Here is a 22,595-nt window from a genome sequence, read left to right on the forward strand (position 1 = left end):
ATAGTAGGACACAATACATTATGGTGCAATAATGCAATGCAATGTGATGCAATACTACAATATGATACAACATGATACATAATGAGACAGTGTGGTACCTTATAATGTGCCACGGTGCTCTGCAGTGCGACTCAATATGATATACAATACGATATGGTATGCTGAGTAGGGTACAGTGCGATATAGTGTGATATGATGACATGATACAATGCAAAACACTACATTATGCCATGGTGCAGTATAATACAGTAGGATACAATTCACTATGTTGTGATGTGATGCAATGCAATATTCCAATATACAGTACAATACAGGGTTGGAATTTAACTTATCTGTCTACCTTCCACTCTCACTTGTGGATTTAAAAATCTACCAGCCACAAACATTTTTGTCAGCCACTCTATTTTAACAAGCAGCAATATTTGACAAGGTATACCATAATAATCAAGGCTTTAGTATTCAAGCCATAGGCCATTTGTTAAGAAAGAGATGGTGCATAAATTATTCAATTTGTCGCTTGTCCTTTTTTGACCAATTTGTCCTGTATTCAACTGCAAATGTTTGCTGTGCTTCCTCTGGGGTCACTGTAAATTCATATGCATTTTCTTGCATTACAAGTGTCCAACTCACTAGAATTTAACATTTTCATGTGCCATTTCTGCTGTTTCATATTCAGGTTTTATTTAACTACCTTGGATACTTACTTTGGATACTTTGGATAAGCAAAACATACCTTAAGCAGATACCCTAGTTTCAGCAGAGAACTACCCTCATGACACTGAGTCCAACCATCCCAGGATGCTTGGAGACGCTTGTAAACATTTGACATCAGTTCTTACTCAAGAAGAAAACGGGGTGTTTTTGGTTACTCAGCTTATAGGTGGGCTTGGCTTTGCTCATAAAGTAGGCAGGAACAAGCAGAAAATAGAGGTCTTAGACATGCCGCTTATTGTAACAAAAGCTCTTTGTTAGGTTAGGTTACTTTTGAGTATGTTCCACAGAAAGTTGAAGATCAAAAGTACCTGCAGAGCAATACAAGACCATATCATACAATGCACTATGGTGTGCTACAGTGGGATACAGCACAGTACAATGCCATACGATAGGATATGATATAAAACCATACGATACGTTCTGATACAATACAATACAATAGCATACACTATGATACAATACAATACTGTGTAATACCATATGATACCATATAATGCAATATGATTTGACCATTGCAATACGATATGATGCAATATGATACGATATGATACGATATGACGCAATACGATATGATACCATACTATATGATGCAATATGATTCAATACAATGAATGTACTTGGCACAATGTACATTACAATACACTACAATATGTTGTGATGCGATACACTGTCAAGCAGTGTGGTGTCATGTGATGCAATGCAATTCAGTACGCTTCAGTATGATATGTTGCATTACCCTGCAATGCACTGTGATATGATGCGATATGATACTATATAATACACTTTATTGTCCCATTGGGTACATCTCTCTTGGACTCCAGTGCTGTACATATTTATCAAAATATTTACATGAATGCATAAATGTTGAGTACAAGAATATAAAAAACTGTTTGATAGGTTGGCTTGCATAATGAAAGCAACACTGACAAGGTGCTTACAAATGACTAGGTATAATAACCATGCAGGAATTAAAATGAGAAAACTCAGAGTATAAATAGACTTCAAGGATGAAGGTAATATAAGAGACAGTTCCTCTAGGTTTAAATCCTTAGGGTTTAAATGTATTGAAAAATAGAGATTGAATTGGTACAAAACAAACAAATCAGTCCTGTTATTTCATTGTAAAATTATGAACCCATGATTTTACCACTATGTAGATCAAATGTAAGTTAATTTGCATACCACATACTGGAAACCTAATTAGGTCTTGTTAAGTGTTTATCTCTTTAATGTCAGAATGTAATACCTTCCTCTGAGCCCTCTGTAATTGTGAGCTTGTTATTTTTTCCCTTCTGCTCTCATGTCTTGATTTTATTGTAAGACGATCATTCCACACCACTCTTCCAGTGTGTAAGAAGTCTTCTAATGAGATTTATTAATCCTATTTCTTTTCACATGCATGAATGCAGGTTTATGAAATTTGGATTAGGAATGTTTTGCATATATATTGCTCATACAGCGATATAGTACCTTCTAATTTGTTGCGTTTATGTTTCATTCTTACCATCCAAGCTCTTACATCACATAAAAGCTTTAACACCAAAATTACCCTCCAACATCCCCAACAGGATTTTTACAGTTAATTTAAAGCTCTCACAAGGAGTTTTATATAAAAGGACTGAATTTGATACTGATGTCTGTATTTGACCTAAAACAGCAAAAGAAGAAGAAAATGCCCATTAGCATGACGACTGATCATTTAACAATGAGATTAAAGACATGCAGCCTTTCAGAGATTACTTTTCACAAAAAGAGTTACAGTAAATAAAATGTTTGAGTGTAAAAAGACAACAGGGTGAGGTTTCAGACCAGAAAATACCACATGGTGTGCCCTACCTTGAAGCAATTCATACCATCCCCTGGCACACTTGAGCCTTAACAGTCCTGTTAAAGCAGCACAGCTGAGCATTCATGTGCAAAAGCTTAGGTGTGCAATGACATTTAGCCAATACATTTCCTCTCAACACTTGTTTCTAACAATAGTAGAGTGTTAGAGAGCTCTATCTGACCAAAATGACTCAAAGTAAGCCACAAAGTGAGTACAATTAGAATCATGTATTTCCCCATTGTGCTGACTCTGTGAGACTGGTTGACTTATATGACTGCATAATAACGTATCCTTACCTGGGCCTGGTTGGGCTTGGGGCAATGTGAGTGAAGGCCTAAGGGAAGAAGGGAAAGGGGATTGTGGGGGGGGGGTTGAGCACGATACAGGGCTGAACTGACCCCAGTGTGAGTGCGCCCTTAGGCAGCACAGTTGATGGGCCACTGGATTGCCTAAAGTTCGAATCCCATTAGACAAGGCCTTTCTGCTCAGAGTTTGCATATTCTCCCCATGCATGACTAGGTTCTCTGCAGGCACTCCAGCTTCCTCCTACACATAGAAGACATGCTAACTGGTGGATTCAGATTTTTTTTTTTTTTTGGTGTGTGTGACTGCATGTTTGTCTAGATATGCCAGCCCTTTGATTGACTGGTGGCTCCATTTCCCATGCATGGATGGATGGATGCTCACATTTTGTCCAAGGTGGATGACACAAATAAGGAGTTCTTCACATAAGCTTTAACAAAACACTCATATAAAAAAATAAAGATTGCAGGTTTAACTAGAAAAGCACTCGGAGAGCGCAGACCTCCGCCATTAGCCCTATCCCCAATAGTAGAGAATCCTTTTAAAAATTTCTGGATCCAGACGGTGATCCGGATCACTCTCAAAATCTAATCAGTTCTTCCTTATGCCATTTCTGACATTTCCTGAAAATTTTATCAAAATCTGTCCATAACTTTTTGAGTTATAGTGCTAACAAACAAACTAACAAACTAACAAATCCTGCTGATCACATAACCTCCTTGGCAAATGTAAATATCCCTGTTTTATTGAATTCCTTAGGTAATAAATTACTGCGCTTCATACCATAAAACAAAACAAAACACAACAAATGCATTTTCTAAAGAAATACGTATTCTTGGAGACGATTTGTTTCTAAATCACACACATTCCCTTTAAATGAGCTGAATATTAAAAGGAAATATTTTCTCTGAAACCTTTCTAGAAAAAAACACCATAAAGACACTTCATGAAGTAACTAAGCCATCTGATTACTCAAAGTGTTTCTCACAGTATCCACCAATATGCCACAACGCAAATATTTGACATACTTGCAACCTTCATTGTATTGTCAAACATACAGTATATTTTGATGTCAATATATATGTAACCACCACTGTTAGATTTAAACATCGTAATTAGATCAACCAGTAAAATCCACCATCCCATCCCCTTGCAGATTTAAAGAAAAGATGCTTCTTGGTCAATGCTGACATAACCATTTTGATTTAACTGTCATAAGCACCTTGTCAACACCCTCTTTTTTGGAGATACAGCATCTTGCTTGTATTGGCATGACTTGGATTAGAACAGCCTTGGCCTCATGACCAAAGCACAACCTTTGTCATTGATTGTCTTGAATTATCACTATCTGTGTATCATTTGGGGCACCTGTAACTCCATGTCTGTGTTTGCTTAGCTCTCCAGTGGGCTAAGCATGTTTATACTAATATTCAACAGATGTCCATGATGAGTCGAAGCCTACTCTATAGGGCAAGCTAAGACTTAACATAACCAATGTGCTTCTAATTTAACACAAAAATACCTTTTAAGGCATAAGGTTATGTTTTGAATTTGCATTGATTTACCTCCCCAATTCAAAAAAGTTGTAAATAAAACCAGAATGCAATCATTTGCAAACCCCACATTTTATCCACAATAGAACATAAACAACATATCAGATATTGAAGCTAAGACATTCGTCCATTTAATGACAAATATTAGCTCATTTTCAATTTAATGGTAGCAACACAGCTAAAAAAAAAAAGAAAGAAAGAAAGAAAAACAGCTTAGAAGCTTAAAAACAGCTTACTAGATTAATGGGCAACAGGTCAGTGAAATGAACAGGTATAAAATGAATTTTTAAGAGAGGCAGACTGTCTCAGAAGTTAAGATTGGCAGAGGTTCATCAGTCTTTGAAAACTTTAAATCTCCCACAATCTACCATCCATAATATCATCAAAATATTCAGAGAATCTGAAGAAAACTCTGAAAATGGCTGTGTGTAAGGGAAAAGGTAGAAGGTCAAAATGGGATGCCCCTGATCTTCGGCCCTCGGGTCTATCCATCTTCTTCCACCTATACCATATTGCCAAAAGTATTCACACACCCATCCAACTAATTGAAATCAGACGTTCTAATCACTTCAATGGCCACAGGTGTATAAAATCAAGCACCTAGGCATGCAGACTGTTTCTACAAACATTTGTGAAAGAATGGGTCGCTCTCAGGAGCTCAGTGAATTCCAGCGTGGTACTGTGATAGGATGCCACCTGTGCAACAAGTCCAGTCGTGAAATTTCCTTGCTCCTAAATATTCCACAGTCAACTGTCAGTGGTATAAGTGGAAGGGATTGGGAATGACAGCAACTCAGCCACCAAGTGGTAGGTCACGTAAAATCACGGAGCGGGTTCAGCGGATGCTGAGGCGCATAGTGCGCAGAGGTCGCCAACATTTTGTAGAGTCAATCACTACAGACCTCCAAACTTCATGTGGCCTTCAGATTAGCTCAAGAACAGTGGGTAGAGAGCCTGATGGAAGCTATGGGTTTCCATGGCTGAGCAGCTGCATCCAAGCCATACATCACCAAGTGCAATGCAAAGCATCGGATGCAGTGGTGTGAGGCACGCCGCCACTGGACTCAAGAGCAGTGAAGACGTGTTCTCTGGAGAGACGAATCGTGCTTCTCCATCTGGCAATGTGATGGATGAGTCTGGGTTTGGCGGTTGCCAGGAGAACGGTACTTGTCTGACTGCATTGTACCAAGTGTAAAGTTTGGTGGAGGGGGGATTATGGTGTGGGGTTGTTTGTCAGGAGCTGGACTTGACCCCTTAGTTCCAGTGAAAGGAACTCTGAATGCTTCAGCATACCAAGAGATTTTGGACAATTCCATGCTCCCAACTTTGTGGGGACAGTTTGGGGATGGCCCCTTCCTGTTCCAACATGACTGTGCACCAGTACACAAAGCAAGGTCCATAAAGACATGGATGAGAGAGTTTGATGTGGATGAACTTGACTGACCTAAACAGAGTCCTGACCTCAACCCGGTAGAACACCTTTGGGATGAATTATTGCAGAGACTGAGAGCCAGGCCTTCTCGTCCAACATAGGTGTGTCACCTCACAAATACGTGTCTGAGAGAATGGTCAAAAATTCCCATAAACATGCCCCTAAACCTTGTGGAAAGCCTTTCCAGAAAAGTCAAAGCTGTTATAGCTGCAAAGGGTGGACCTGCGTCATATTAAACCCTATAGATTAAGAATGGGACGTCACTTAATTTCATATGTGAGTCAGTGCGGGTGAGTGAATACTTTTGGCAATATTGTGTATCAGGGCCCACAACCCGTTACACTATATCAGGGGCCGCGACCCCATATCCTGTTCAACCACCTCAATTGGCTCCTTTCAATACGAAGGAGCAGCGGCTCTACTCCTAGTTCCCTCCAGATGTCGGAACTCCTTACCCTCTAAGGATGAGCCCAGCCAACCTCCAGAGAAAATTCATTTCGGCCGCTTGTATCTGCAAACTCATTCTATCGGTCATTACCCAGAGTTCATGACCATAGGTGAGGGCTGGTAGGAAGACTGAAGCCATATGTGAAGACAATCCAGCCATCCTCTCTTGACCAAAGCTCATTTGAAATGGACTGAGACAAAATGGAAAACTGTTCTGTTGTCAGATTAATTAAAATGTGAAATTCTTTTTGTAAATTACAGATGCCATGTCCTGTGGACTAAGGAGAGGGACCGTCCAGCTTTTTATCATAACAGTTTAAAAGCCTGCATTTCTGATGCATCAGTGCCAATGGCATGGGCGGCTCAAAGGCACTATCAATGTTGAAAAGTAGACAGGGGTTTATGAGCAACGTATGCTCCCATCCAAATGGCATGTCTTTCAGGGAAGGTCTTGCATGTTTTAGCAAGACAACACTAAACCACATGCCACAGCCATCAGAATAGCATGGCTTCACAGTCGAAGAGCCTGGGTGTTGAACTGGCCAGCCTGCAATCCAGACCTTTCACCAATAGGAAACATTTGGGCCGCACATAAAAAGAAAAATCCAGCAAAGAAGACCCACAACTGTTAAGCAGCTAGAATCCTACATCAGACAATAACAGGACAACATTTCTCTCCGAAATCTCCATCAGCTGGTCTCTTCACTTCCAAGATGTTTACAGACTGTTGTTAAAAGAGGAGGGAATGCTACACAACAGTAAACACAGCCTTGTCCCTTCTTTTTTTAGATCTATTATTGCCATCAAATTCAAAATGAGCAAATAGTTTTCATGAAATGATAAAATGTCTCACTTTCAACATCTGATATGTTGTTTATGTTTTATTGGGAAAAAAATATGGGTTTATTATCATTACAATCTGTTTATATTCACATTTTACACAGCACTCCAACTTTTTTGGAATCAGGGTTGTATATTATGTACACATGCATAGTCTCATTCTTTAAATCCAATATGCATAGCAAGTGAAAGCTGCCCTACATAGCTGCCCTGTTTGTTATGAAAAAAATGCTCAAGACTTCAAGATTAACCTTTAGTTTTCTTCCTACAGGAGAGAAAATCAGTTGGAAGACAGTGAAGATGCTGTGTGTGTGGATCTGGCTGTATGCTCTCATCTGGGCCATGTTTCCCATTCTGGGCTGGGGGCGCTATGGCCCGGAGCCCTTTGGCCTGTCCTGCTCTCTCGCCTGGGGACAAATGAAAACAGAGGGCTTCTCTTTTGTTATCTCCATGTTCTCCTTGAACCTTGTCACCCCTTCCATCGTCATCATCTTCTGCTACTTCGGCATTGCCATCAACCTCTTTTTCACCTATAAAAAGTCAGTGAACAACAGCAAGCGAATCCCCAACATTGTCAAGCTCCATCGAAGACTCTTAGTAGTAAGTAACAAGAAAACTTTGTTTTTATTGTTCTGGAACTAAAGTATAGGTTTAAAACATCTGAACTACATTTTATCACGAGTGTTTCAACTCTGAACAGACTGGATTTCCAACATATTGGGAGTTTTGAGCTCTCTGTGTTATTTCACCCATGAGTTGTTTTTCTTTTATAGGAATTACTATGACCGACACGACACTGACAAAAGTATTTGGCCACCTGACCATTTAACCTACAGGGACTGTAATAACATTGTACTGAAATACATGTACTTTCATATGCAGCTGTAACAGCCTATGGCCTATGGACCATATAAAACCACCAACTAATCTAATGAGCATGTCTTTAGACTATGGGGGGAGGGAACCCACACATGCCTGAGGAACATGCAAACTTTATACAGATGCCCTAACCAACAGAGATTCAAACCAGGAACCTTCCCATTAGGAGAGAACAGCGCTTATCTCCTGTCACAAAAAACACCACTGCTTATGACTGTAAGTCAGTCATCAGTCAATCCCACTATATGGATGAAAGTATTTGGCCACACCTGTTAACTATTGAATTCAGGTGTTTCAATCAGACCTGTTATAACAGGTGTGTGAAATCAAGCAAAGTCAAAGTCAAGGTATCTTTATTGGTCTCCCTTGGGAGAAATTTGTCTTGGGCAGAGGGGTCTGCTGCACAGACAACACATTCGGCTCATTTGGCACATTTAACTCATACATACATACATGCATAAAATTACATACTCAACAGGATTAGATAAAAAGTGCATAATAGCATCTCAGTGCAAATTCAGCATCACATGACCTCAGACTCTCATGTCTGTCCATCCTGAGCAATCTGCTCAGTCTGTCAGTGGGATGAACGAGTGTTTGTATCTGTTATGTTCACATAGCACCTAGCCATGAATGCAGTCTCCATGTGCGAACATTTGTGTTCCTAAATGGGTCATTCTAAAGAGCTCAGTGACTTCAATGTGATGGATGCCACCTTTGCAATTAGACAATTCATGAAGTTTTATCCCTGATGGATATTCCAAGGTCAACTGTAAGTGATATTATTGTTAAATGGAAGCAATTAGGAACAACAGCAACCCAACAACAAAGCAGAAGACCACTGGCATTAATGTAAGAACAAAATCTGTGTTGGGAGCTTCATTGAATGTGTTTCCATACCTGAGCAGATGCATGCAAGCTTCACACCAATAAGACCAATGCCAAGCGTCAGATAGAGTGATGCAAAGCACACCAACACTAGACAGTGGAACAGTGGAAATGTGTTTTATAGCTGCAAAATGGGGAACAACTCCTTATTAGAGAACACATATTTAAATACAATGCCATTACAGTCCCTGATGGTGTAACAGTCAGGTGGCAGAATACTTCTATTCATATAGTGTATCAGTAACAGGAGCGGATATGGTGCCTATACACCAGATCTGAACAAAAGCTGCCTACATACATGGGCCGAATCCCAAGCTATAATAGCTGAAGCAAAAGTGCAACAGTTTTGTATTTTATAGAATTTCTGTACATATTTCAGATTTTTTATGGCATCAGTTTCAAACCAGTACACATAAGGAGTCTTCTAAGTGGTATCAAGGGCAATGGTGTGGCATGCAAACTGACACAGACAGACAGCCACATCGCCAGTTATAGAAGTAAGATTCAATGTGCAGGACTTTGATTGAAAGCACTTTATGAATTCATTTATAATTATACACAGTTATAAGTACTTTAGCACAGCATTCATATCTGTAGCCCTAACCCTAAAGGTTCCCCTTTACTAATGCATCAATAAAGCATTCACAGTTGTAATTTAAATATTTTAATTCTTCAGAGTTTGGACCCAGAATACAACCCAGACTTGAAGCAGTTTTAACAGATTTATTTTAACAAAGCGATTGTGCAGGAGGGAGGGGGGAATGCAAGGGTCCGTGCTCATGAGGGGCTCCAGGAGAGAGAGAGTGCGCTGGGTTTTGCGCTGGTGTGAAGCAGGGAGTGAGGCATTGGAAAAGATGGAGAACAGGCAGGGTTAGTCAAAAATTCACAAGAAAATCACTGGAAGTTACTCAATTACTCTTGTGTGTAGAGCAAAGCAGCATCAGGTGTGATCAATTAGCCTCAGCGCCAGGGAGGGGGAGGTGAGCCTCAGAGGGAGCACAGTGAAGTTAGTGAACATATCCAACAAACAGGAACCGGAAATCACCAAAATAAAACCAAAGAAGACAAAACTACCACAGTACCCCCCTCCCAACGGACGCCTCCAGGCTTGTCCGGGTGTGCAGCATAGAAGTCATGGATGAGGCTTTCGTCCAAGATAAGCCTCCTGGAGATCCAGGACCTTTCCTCAGGTCCATAACCCTCCCATCGTCCAAAAACTGGAAACCGGGAAAATCACCAAAATAATCACCAAAATAAAACCAAAGAAGACGAAACCACCACAAAGATAAATTATTTAATACATCTTTAGAGCATGACTCCCTTTCAGATAGGAGATTGGAGGCACAGATGGCAGTAGAGAATTACTCATTTGTCTAAGAATGGGTCTCTTTTTTGTAGACATTTGTTTTATTCAAAGTGGGTTCTGCAGTCACAATTTAGACTTAGTAACAGTTACTTAATTTATACTTTTTCCAAACAAAAGGGAATATATGAGCCTCTATTCATTCCTCTACTGAGAATTATTGGTTGTTTTTTTGTTTGTTTGTTTTGGCGTTATCTTTTACTTTGAACTGTCCAATCATTTCTCTGTCAGGTTATGCTAACCATTGTGACATTTCTGCCCGCTTATTTAGTTTCAGCCACAAAGGGTTCAAATGCCACAGCTTTGTCTATGATTGATGATGCCTTACAATCAGATCTTCATTATTTTGTGATTGCTGACTACACTACCCCCAATCTGAAAACAAACTAGTATAGATTCTCCTAGCCAAAGATATTACCTTCAGCAACAGGCAGTCTATCAGGATGTCAATCAGAGGCATAAAATGCTAAGAAAATGTAAATGACCTTAAAATTTTCCACTGTTGTTCACACTGACATGTGCATATTGACAGAGCTATTTATTGATGGAACCTGTCGTGATTCTCAGAGATCTTGTGCAATGATTTTCCTCACTTTATGCTTCTTATTTTCCACAGATTGCTGTTCTGGTCAGTATAGGCTTCATTGGCTGCTGGGCGCCCTATGGCCTTGTAAGCCTGTGGTCTATTTTCCATGACAGCAGCACTATCCCCCCTGAAGTCAGTCTCCTGCCGTGCATGTTTGCAAAGAGCTCCACTGTATACAATCCTCTCATCTATTACCTGTTCAGCCAGAGCTTCAAAAGGGAGGTGAAGAGTATGCGCTGGTATTGTCTTGGATCCAAAATGTGTCGGGTCTCAGACAGTATCAATGACAACAGCATCTACATGGTTAGTATGGACATGAAGCACAAAACAGAAGTGACAACTCTGCAGAGATCACAGAGTCACAGTCAGTGACTTAATGACATTTTTGGTTGCTTGATATCCTTTTTGTCCTGTTGACTGTGGAGGAATGGACAGTATCGTTATGTGTTACCTCACAAACACGATCAGGATAAATAAACAGCAGGGTATCACTGGCCTCCTTTGTGTGTGGCAGTATGACTCAGACAGCATGTTTGCACAATATGTTTAATGCCGTGAAAGTTCAGCTAGGTAGGCTTAAGATTAGAGTAACTCTTTTCTTACAGTGCTTGAACCCTCTTAAACTATGTTGCTCTGATTTAACCGTAGTCATGGTTGAGTAACAGCAAGATGTGAAAGGAGAGGAAGTGGATTTATAGTTTGTGACACCAAACAGTGTTTTTTCAGAAAAATATATCACTCATTTTTAGATTTCAGAAGAAACACTTGCATTGACTGCATATTAAGATGGACAGAACAACAAGCTCCTGGGAGTGAAGCCAAAAGTTATTTAAAAGTACCTACCTTCCATTTTCTCTGATGAGAATCAAATTAAAATGTTAAACTTCACATGCTATTTTCAGGGATGCTGGCAACCTTGTGGTGGTCGACCTGGGTTTCTATTCCAAACTGTGGCTCCTTTATTGCACGTCTTTCCTACTATCTTCCAAACTGACCTATCACTACTCCCATAGCTCACTCGGGCTAACGCCAAACTTGACATTAATACTTTTCAGTCAGTTGGGCTTTAACTACCTCTTGCTTTAGTTAACACTGATGTCAAATTGTCAAAGAACTAAACTACCCCGACTAAAGGCCTTTGCACACTGAGTCTCTTTTTCTACACCTGTAATTTTCACATTAAAAAAGAAAAACAATCTCACGCTGTTCTACTCATGATTAAACACGAAACTGTCGTTCTTCAACAGATTTGAATTTTTGCTTTTTTGCATCAGTCCAAGTCCTTTAAATGAGCGCAAAAACAATGACTTGCCAGATTACTTGTAAAAAAGAAGTCCAACACAGAAAATCCGGGCACTCTGATGTAACCTAAAATCATTTTTTTTCAACAGGGTGATCTACACATTTCAACCAAGCGGCAACCTCCGGTCCTGAAAAATGACGCCAATGCAGAAGTGCAAAAAATTGCAATACCGCAAGTGTCCACTTAAAGCTGGCTGCAGGAACACCAGAAGTCCCGTCTGGACACCTGTTAAACAGCCAGTTTTTACACTAGAAATAAACTGGTTTACAGCCTGGTTCGGAAAAACAAACGTGTCTCATTAGCTAATGTCTTCATGTGCTCTCACTGTATGGGGGTGGGGGGGGTTGTACCACAATGGTTTAGATTATTTTTAGGAAAACCCTAACTGCTGACTAATTCAAGAAACACTGACTGCAGTGTGCAGCTCAATGCCGCTCAACATCAGCATTTCATAGATACAGTCGGTATAAAGAGGAACGCCCACAAAATGTCACATCCGGTTAGCGCCAAGGGGGAAAACAAACCGCTTTCCACAATGCCGAGGAACTGTTGTGTACCCTATTGCACAAAAAATAAGTTAAAAAATCCAAATCTTAAGTTTTTTATTTTACCAAATCAAAGCACAGAGCCGAGGAGAAGAATACGGTGGCTTCAAGCGATCCGGCGGGAGGATGAGTTTGGTAGCCTGTGGGATCCAAAATCCAAACGTGTACGTCTGTAGTCAGCACTTCATTACAGGTATGACAACATTAGGTTCACCTTATTTAAACAGGGTAAGTTTGTTTCATAGTTAACATGAATGTTCAATTACTAGTTTTAAGAGAAGTTAACTAACTACTACGTTACATTATGCGTGCTACCTTGCCTCGTTACAAAAGCTAACGAGTATACAGCGTAATTAGTGTGTGATGAAGCACAAATCTGACAAAGCCACTTGTAAAAAGTTATGTGCCTCCAGGGACCGATAGTATTTGAGGCTGTTGTGTGTGTAAATTCCTGCGTGATATACCAAGTTGTTAATAACCAATATGCAGTTCATGATGGCTGTTGTGCAATAACAACCATTGTGTGGTACACAAATTCACTAAAACATGCTAATTTCCTTGTCAGACACTGAAATTATATGAGGTTTAATTCACCAGTAAACGTGATTTTGCCTCTTACCGGGTGATTCAACCAGGTAGCAGAAGATGTCAGGGAATGAAACATCAGGACATTGAGTAGGATCATCCGTCCACTCTTTTATAAGATACAGAAAAGAATCGGATCCTATTAGACAAATTTTTAATGTATCTATCTCTGTCAATTGGCTGTAAGGAATCAATGAATGACAATTTAGCGGTTAGCAAAAAAATCAGAATTTAAAATTCGCAGACTGACAGTGCTGCAGGCGAGGGGGAAAGGATTGTTTTCCCCCTTGAAATGCCCCGCCCCCATCTATGATGCAATATTAGAGGATGCTACGTTAAAGCACGTCAAAACTTATATTAGCGTGATAGCAAGAACAGGGCTAAACCACAGGATGAATAAACTCTTTAACCAACCAGTATAACTCATCACATATCATGTCAACACGTTTTTTAAAAAGAGCTAATGCTCTAATAAGCTCTTCAGCAACAAGTGACACACAGCTACCTGTGTCTGCGTAACCTGCAGTCAGAGAGGATCTCATGCAGTGTCTTTGGATTAAACCAACTACAGGGAGAGGGGTGGATGTTTTTGTGGTTTGGATATAAGGCACAAGTGGAAGACTTGCTTTGACTTGAAAAATATTAGATGACAGGACCATACTTAAAAATAGGGGGATAATCGGGAGAAATTGCATGTCAGGAGTAGAGTGGGAGAAAGGGTAAAAAAGGGGTTGCAAAATGAAGGGAAGTTGTATGTAACGAGACTGAATGCGATTGGTTTATGGAACTTGAGATGGGTGGAGTCAAACGTTGGACTCGCCCCGAATGTTGAGCGCCACCCAAAATGCACACTGCAGTCAGGGGCTTTTCGACTGATTGGCACGTCTGATTTGATTGACAGACAGCTCGACAGGCAGAAGCTACGTTTCTGTCAACCAGAATGCTAGCTGGCTAGCTGACAGGAAGTCATGCTTAGTGGGCGGGCGGTTAGGTTGACCCAAAGTTCAGCTGAGACAGCGATTTCAATATGGAAGCCGCCGCAGATTGGCTTCAAGAGCCGTTTGAGTCCACCTATTGTAAGCAGGCAGCTGACGTCATATGGGGTTTGTCCAATTCTTCTCAGTCTATGGTTTCAACTCAAAGAAATCTTCATCAGGACATAATAGGCAGATTACAACTGTAAAACTTTACACAAATTTTAAAAATGACCTTAGGCAGCCTGTCTAGTTTATGTAAATTGATAAAGAAACATTTGTTCATTAAAGATACAAATAACAAGGAAATCATATTAAAACTTCCATTGCTCATCATCATTTGAAAAGGGAATTTTTCTCAGAGGGATTGTCAGAGGTTTGGTTCAATGTTAAATTTTAAGAGTCATCTAATCTATCACAGTCAGATTCACACTGCACAGAGTCCACACTGAGTAGAAAAAGTGCATACATACTCTCAGACCTGGTGTGAGATTTGAGCGTATTGTACGCTCACGTAAGTATTAATAAAGGCCTCTCTGTGAGTGAAAATGGCCCTATACCCAGTTTTAGGCGTACGCACATTTGATTAATGAAGGTTAATGTCTTCACTAGCTGAGCATCTCTGGAGGTTCAGGGAACAGGATAATATACTGTAAAGTTCATTCTCTAGCCTCTCTACTTGCATCAGAGTTGTCTTTACTCCAAGCCCATTGTTTAACCATTTTTTAAGTTATAGCTTTGTAAATTTCAAACCAATCAACCTTTATAATGCTTTCTATGGAGGTCTACGATCAGAATGTCCAAGTGCATTATGTAGCTGCATGAAATGTGATTGGATCATGATGTTGTATTTTGTCATGGCAATTATCATCATTCTGATTTATGAACAAGTGATTTTAATTTGTCATTTGATGCAAAAAAGAAAAAACAGACTAAATATAAAGTCAGGAATGAGTCAGAACTCCCTACAGTTACAATATAAAACATGCAGTTAGTTAAATGTGTGCTTCTGTCAGTAAAGCGGCACTGTGACAAATTTGCGGCTAAACCAGCTGGCTTCCTTCTACACGTCGACAATGTAAGCCCCTGTTGCAGTGCTGTCTTGGCTTTAATTCTATACAACAAAAGTAGATGGAGAAGTGCTGGCCACATTAATATCCAGTCAAGAATCAATCATTTAATGTGCTAAATGTTTTAGTTAAGTGTATGTTTAAAGCCTGTGTTTGTTTAGTCTAAAATGTTTACAAGAGCACCAAATCTTGTCCATGTTTACCCCACTGTGGTGTCGTATTTCCACCTATGCTTTTGCAGAGGAAATGCTTTTAAGCCAGCTACTGTAGCTAGTTTCCCCAAGGCTTAGTGCTAAGCTAACAGGCAGCTTGTGAGAACTTCATACCAGTGAACCTAAGAAAGCAAACACCTCTTTCCCGGAATATTTTTTTCTCCTTCATAGTTTATGGTAAATAATGCTCAGTCAAACAGGTCCTTTGTTCCCTTACTGACATGGTGGTTGACAAAACAGCCTGACCTCAAGGTCTGCTAACTCGCCTGTTCTGGAGTTTCCATGCGCATCACTCTCTTCATTAGCAGACTTGGCTCAGGCATTTACCATGGACCTTAAACTTCAAGTCAGTCTAGATTAGAGGACTGATTATTGTTCAGAAGTACTGAAAGTTTGACCATTAATGGTTAAAGATGACCAGATGAACTCTGCTAACGTGGATAATCTAAGCTGAAAGGAACGTGTCGGAATAAATAAGGAGGTGGAGTCTTTTCGTCAACAAGAATGACATCCATTGACAGAAACAAAGAAATAAGATAGTTGTGACTTTGCTTTTGAACTTTCTATGGATTTGTTGATAAGACAATGTAATGCTCTGTGCTTCATTGAGACACTGCAAACACTTAGAGCCATGAAAATAGAAGCTCCTTTGTAAATAATACACATCATAATGATGTCGCTCAACACTTTATCTTAACAGAGAATTGTGATTGTTCTGCTTTACTCAGGGATTTATTTTCTCAATTATTCACCTTAAAACATTTTTTTTCCCTTTTTTCATTCTCTCCTACGAGCTTAACTGTTATTTGGATTTCACTGTCACGTGTTGTTTGTTTTTTCATTGCAGTTTGTAACTACTGTAAAAGTGTTGAACTCTTCTTCAATTTGTGAATGTAGCGCAATGAACCTTAAGCATAAATATGTGCACAATGGATTGATCATGTTTGAGAATAAATACTGATTGGTTACAAAAAGCAGTGTTCAATATACATCATGGGTTCATCACATAATCACACCAGCCATCACTGCTAGGAACAACAGCCTGCAATGGCTGTTCAATAGCTCCTTAATTCCAGTCATGATCAGTTCGTATCCTCCTCCTAGATTCTAGTCATGCATACCTGCAGCTGTAGTGGTGCTTAAGCCCATCACCTTAGTGCAGGTGAAGGACTTTCTTGAATTCCCACATTTGCGTCTCGGGTTTCCTAATCTCAATTTCAAGACAGCCAGAGCTCAGGGTGAAAAGAAGGGCAACGTTAATCCGCTGAAACATAAATATTAAACCATTTGACCCTGTTCTCAATGTCAGTGTGTACATTTGCATACACTTAAAATGCAAAAATATCCATATTCTTAATTACAGAATTAACATTTTAGATGAGAGGCATCTACATGGCGGAAAATCCAGTGTTCATCTTCTCGTCTGAGAATGTGGATGTGCTGAACTTAGCTTTTTCACCCTGGGAAAGTCAAGAATGTTTACTACCAGTCCAAGCCCATAGCAAGAAGGTTTGGAGGGTTCAGGAAAAAAAAATCCCCTCACTGCAAAAAGGTCCAGAATTTAAAGGGGACATATTTTACTCTTTTAATACAATTTTATTTTGCTCTCAGAGGTCCCCAAAACATGCCTGTGAAGTTCCATGCTGAAAAAAACACTCCAGTGTAACTCCTTTTAATTATAACATCTTGTAGATTCTCTGCTTTTTCCAAGCAAACCACCCCTACCTAACTCAGCTGAGCCCCCAGTCAAAAATTGGGCTCTGCCCCAGTAGATGCATTAGGTGAACCATTCTCAATTATCATTTTTTTCTTTCATCAGATTTATGGAAATCCCTCCAAAAAAGACATTGGGTTCTCCTGTCTTGATACAAGTGCTAGAATAAATGACTAACATAACAATCCTGGAGCCACAGCTGTTCAAGAATGTTGCAAAAGAAAAAACTTCCACAAATACCTAGCAGCAGCAGGTCTGAAGAGCCAGGGATTGATATAAAACTGAATGAAGTATAAGGATTTGCGGCTCTGAAAAAAGAAAATCAGTGGCCTCAGAAAAAAAAAGTTGCATCCTTGAAATGACGTCAAAGCTGAAATGTGTTTCATTATCAAGCAGCAAATTTCTCTGTGGGAGCAGAAATGACTGTGTCCAGAGAGAAAAATCACTGTGATCACTGGTGATAGAACATGTTCACCTCCATCATCCCAGTTACTGTGATTTAGTCCACAGAAAAATATGACAGAGAGAAATCTGTCTCACCATTTTTAGCTCTCTAGTTAGGTTTGCCAGATGCTAGTCAGATGAAAAAATTAGGTTTCCAAACAGCATAACAGTTTTTTATTGTTGTCATCCTTTTTCCTTGCAGTCACACTTTTAAAACTCAGATTAGAATTAGCACACAACCACTGGTGATTGTAAAATAGAGAAGTGCTGTCATAAAGCCAAAGTTGAAAGAAAATACAAAAAAATTCAAGCTAATGTTTTGTTTAAAAAGCACACAGGGGAACAGCAGCAGACATGGATTACGATACTCCGTCCAGAGACTTACAAACCCGGTTCAAATGAAGATAATGTTTCTACTGTTACGACCCGGCTCAAAAGGCAGCAACAAAAAGAAGGGGAGGACACGGATGGCAACGTTTAAGCCCTTTCTTTTGGGGCATTTATTTTTAAAACAATAATAACTGTTATATTTCTGTTGTCAGTATTGTGAATTGTATGCTGTCTGTGCATGCGTGCGAGTGAGAATCAGTATGAAAACGTTTGTAGTGAAATGTAAGTGTTGAGGTGCGTGTAAAGTGCACAAAAAAAAAACGCGGTGGCTGCGACGTGGCCGGCCGGAGGATGGAGTCTGTGAGAGAGGGAGAGAGAGAGGCCGCAGTGGAAGTCAGCCTTTTATAGCCCCGGAAATGCACTGGGCCCTAGTGGTCCCCGTCAGCCGCGGCACCTCAAAGAAAACAAACACGTCAGGTCACATATTAAGGAAACAGAGGGCACTGAAAATCCAGGCTGACAGTCTAGCCATTACAACCTTTCAACCAATCACAGAGCTGCATCATCTGGTTTACATTTTCTGATTTTCTAGTGACAGAAACAGATCGCCGAAAAAACAGAAATGATAAAAATATTTGTTTGTGGCCACCTACAAAAAACTACACTGAAAATTTTGATTAAAACTGAGGGATTTTTGGGAGGCAGGTGGCCTAGTGGTTTGGGGCGCTTCCCATGTACGTGGGCGGCCTGGGTTCGAGTCCGGCCTGAGGCCCTTTGCCGCATGTCTCTCCCCTGCTCTTGACCCTGTTTCTGACTCTGTTCACTGTCCTCCTCTATCTAATAAAGGTACAAAAATGCCCAAAAATAAATCTTAAAAAAAAAAACAGGGATTTTTGGGGAGGAGTGATGCCAGTGGTCATTTCTGACTGGTTGCAGTCATGTTCTGCCATGGATTGTTTTTCATTTTGGCATACATGTTATTAATTTAGGGCCTTCAATCTTGCTGCCAATGTGCCGCACGTACTTTGACAAGAATCTAGAGAACAGAAGGCTTGCCTTTTTTAACTGATTAGCGTTGCACATCTCCTGGCAGGTATGCATGTCCACGTCAGTCAAATATGTTTTAAATGGTTAGGGGTGCCTACGATGTCCCTTCAGGGGGTTAGGGAGATTCTAAGGGACCATGACTGACAAGGGCAACAATAATTAAAACATTACTAAAAGAACAATTTCAATAATGATTATATAATACAATAAAACAGTAATTATTATGAACAGAAGCAATTCTTTACACTGCATTGATCAAAATGCGTTTCTGATTCCTTTTTTTCTTTCAGGCATCCTCTGTAATGAAAAATCCCCCTCCCTGTTTCCATGAAATGGTTAGGTCTTGTGGAAGTGCTTGCAGACATAGTGTGAGAATTTCCATAACACCATGTCTGAGCCCCAAGGAGATCAAAATCATGATATCAAATAGGAAATTAAAAAAGAAGACTGAGAAAGGCAAGATGAGAGAGATCTGGTTTTTAAGACCACTTTCTTTCAATGGGATATTTCAGTGTTTTTCAAGTTGGATGTATAAGAAACTTGGCAATACTAGTGGCATTATCCTCTGTGCCATGCTTAAAACAGCTTTCATCACTGACTTGTATTAATGGCTGACTAGGCAAACAGCCTAACCTGACATGCCAGATAGACTGTTCCATAAACCTACTGCATGGATTTATTTCACTTTCATCTGGGAAAGCTCCAACAGAAAGTGTTTGGGAAAGGCAGGACCTTTCAAAAAAGTTCTCAGAAGGTGATTGGAGGAAGATTCCAACATTCCAATCAAAGTAAGGCTCCGTGCATGCCCTTCTCCTGAGCAGACAGGCTACCGCTGCCGTTGTTGTGAATGGTGGAGCTCATCCACTAATCAGTTAATACCAAGACTGGTTGGGAGAGGTGAAAAAACATTTTTCCTCATTAGCTTTTAGTGTGACTCTTAGTTCTTGTTTCAAAGGAAAATGTAGTCCAGTTCTGATTAAACTGCTGTTTTCATACAGCTACATCTAAGACAACAGCTAACATGGAAGCAGCCATTAGATGAACCAGCCACAGTGAGCCAGATTGAAACAATCAGCCCTGACAATAATCAGGGCTCCTGCAGATCTTTGAGAAGTCTTAAAGAGTTTAATTGCATATTTGAAATTTAAGGCCATAGAAACAACTTTAAAATTCTGAATTTTACTAGTGAGAGGTCTTACATTTTAGCAGGCATTTTGAGTAAGACATGTCTTTATCCAATCTTTTTCTAGCCTTAAACTATTTTAATCATCTTCCTCCACAAATTGTTGCATAAATATTCTCCAAATTCAGGGAATTCAGAGTTGGATGTTCTAAATTTCCTGGAGGAGGACCTTAAAGCCCTCTCTGGTTTTATCTGGCTCACTGTGATTTAATAAAGTGTGCATTGTTATAAAACATTAGTCCAGTGCTCTAACATCTGGTCTACCTGGTTGCCCACTTAAAAATCCTTGAAGCCCACCCTTATTTCATCAAGTCTATCTAGACAAAAAGCATTATTCTGCTTTTTAATAGTTAAACTGTTTAGAATCAGCTCACAAACCTGCTCAGCACCAAAAATATGTTACAATAAATATCCATATTCTGTATATTGATAGAATAGAGGCATTAAATGTGCAAGTAATCATTACATTTGGGAGTTTATTACCCAAAAAGTACTTTGGCCCCACATTTGACAGTTTGTGACAGTTCAGAGTTCAGAAAATTCAGTCCTGGTCTCATGTACCAAGAAATTTTACATCTTACAAATTTGGAAGTTTACAGTGCAAAAAAGAGTGATCATTTTTCTCAGTTCAAGTCCTAAAAAGTCTTTATTTGATTTTTTCCAAAGTGTGTAGAAATCCTGGATAATTAACACAAAGCATAAAGTTAGATGGATGGAGCAACTTGTTGATTTGTTGCAACAATAACAATATTTATGCAATGTGATCAAACATATTACAGTTGAAGTGGAAAGGAGAAGAGCAGGACTGATTTGCACCTTTCTCATTGACTTTAAAGTAAGGTTGGACTGTGTGAGATTTGGAGTTCTGAGGGTGAAGATTGTGGCTGTGGGTGAATGACTGTTAGGTGACATTCACACTGCAGGCCTTAATGCTCAACTCTGATTTTTACTCTAATCTGATTTTTTTGTTTGACTGCTCACACTGCAGTCAAATTCCAGAAGATCAGACACATATCTGATTTAGAACTGCATATGAAAGTGGTCTGAATCTGATTTTTGAAAAAGGTCAGATTCTTGTGCTGCTCACACTGTAAGAAAAAAATCAGATATGAGTCACATATGAGCAAAAAAAAATCAGATTCAGTACACTTTAAACTGCAGTGTAAACATTGCCTTAGTGTGTTGATCATCTTATTGCACACCACACACTAAAAGAGCAAAACAGTTCAGTCTATCATCACTAGTCGTGATATTTGAGGTCTCTCACATTTTCAAAGTTAGTTGAGATCTTAAAGCAGAAGCTTAGCGAGTGAAAGGCAACCATCACCACTTATCTCTAGAGATAAAAGGAGGGAATCATGTTATGAAAATGCAGCTTATGAAACCAAAGAAACTGAATTATTTGGATAGTTGTTTGATGTAGAGTTTAGAAAAATGTCAAATATAGTCAACCATTGTTAGCAAATTGTACAAAACTAAATCAATTACTTAAAAAGACCGAATCATCTCTGGAAAAGATGATGCAGTTCACATTATTCAACTTTTTCAAAGGTCACATACTTTATTTAATCAGCTACAACTTTGTTTAGAATCAGAAGTAGAAAAATACATTTTCCAACTCTTTCAAAAGTGCCTTGTGGTTTGATCCTCTTACAGACACTCTTTTATTGAACATGGTGAGAGTTCAAGACAACATAAGGCCACTTTTAAGATCATTAAACCATTCACAAGAAAGAGAGTTTTTTTTTTTTAATATAAATTGGGTTGTTTCAGTGAGAGTTCTGCACTTAGCTCTATAAACACCATCACAAATCATCTATATAACACAAGTTACACACAAATTACTCCATAAAAGTGTGACAATCCAAGCAGGTTTATAATGCTGTGCTGTATGGCAAAAAGTGCTGTTTTTATTACATGCTACTATATTATGTTTTCCGACATATCCTGATTGGAATATAAGTACTTCTGAGGGCCAGGTTATACTCAGTGTTAAAATAGCTTGGAATATTTGTGATTATTACAGCCAGGGTATTCAAAAACAATCCTGCAACATCTGCAATCTAGACACAGGCAGTTGCTTCTTAACTGATGACCATGTGTGACTTCACAACTGTAGATGTTTGAGTGAAATAAACAAAACTGAAAAATTCTGTTGTATTTTTTTTCTTCTTTATGATGTCAAACAGCAGAGACAATTTCTGTAATTGGAATCAAATATGACATTCAGAGATGCTCATTTTTGTACAGCCTGACATCCACAGATGATTTTAACAGTTTGACTGCAGTACATGCTGCACTCTTGCAGCAGGGAATGACATTTTCTCATTTTTAGAACTTATGCAACAAGTCAAA

At 39.4% G+C, this 22,595-nt stretch overlaps 1 protein-coding gene across 1 annotated transcript in view; it reads left to right on the plus strand.

Annotated features, from left to right (window-relative positions):
- Positions 1-11,205, plus strand: part of LOC121521133 (opsin-5-like) — a 42,450-nt gene extending 31,245 nt beyond the window's left edge. The window contains exons 3-4 of the mRNA XM_041804890.1: positions 7,389-7,717; positions 10,864-11,205. Of these exons, the coding sequence (XP_041660824.1) occupies positions 7,389-7,717; positions 10,864-11,205 (671 nt within the window). The remainder of the gene's footprint in view (positions 1-7,388; positions 7,718-10,863) is intronic.
- The last annotated feature ends 11,390 nt before the right edge of the window (positions 11,206-22,595 follow it).

The sequence above is a fragment of the Cheilinus undulatus genome, linkage group 14 (genome assembly GCF_018320785.1).
Source record: "Cheilinus undulatus linkage group 14, ASM1832078v1, whole genome shotgun sequence".
NCBI classification, from domain to species: Eukaryota; Metazoa; Chordata; class Actinopteri; order Labriformes; family Labridae; genus Cheilinus; species Cheilinus undulatus.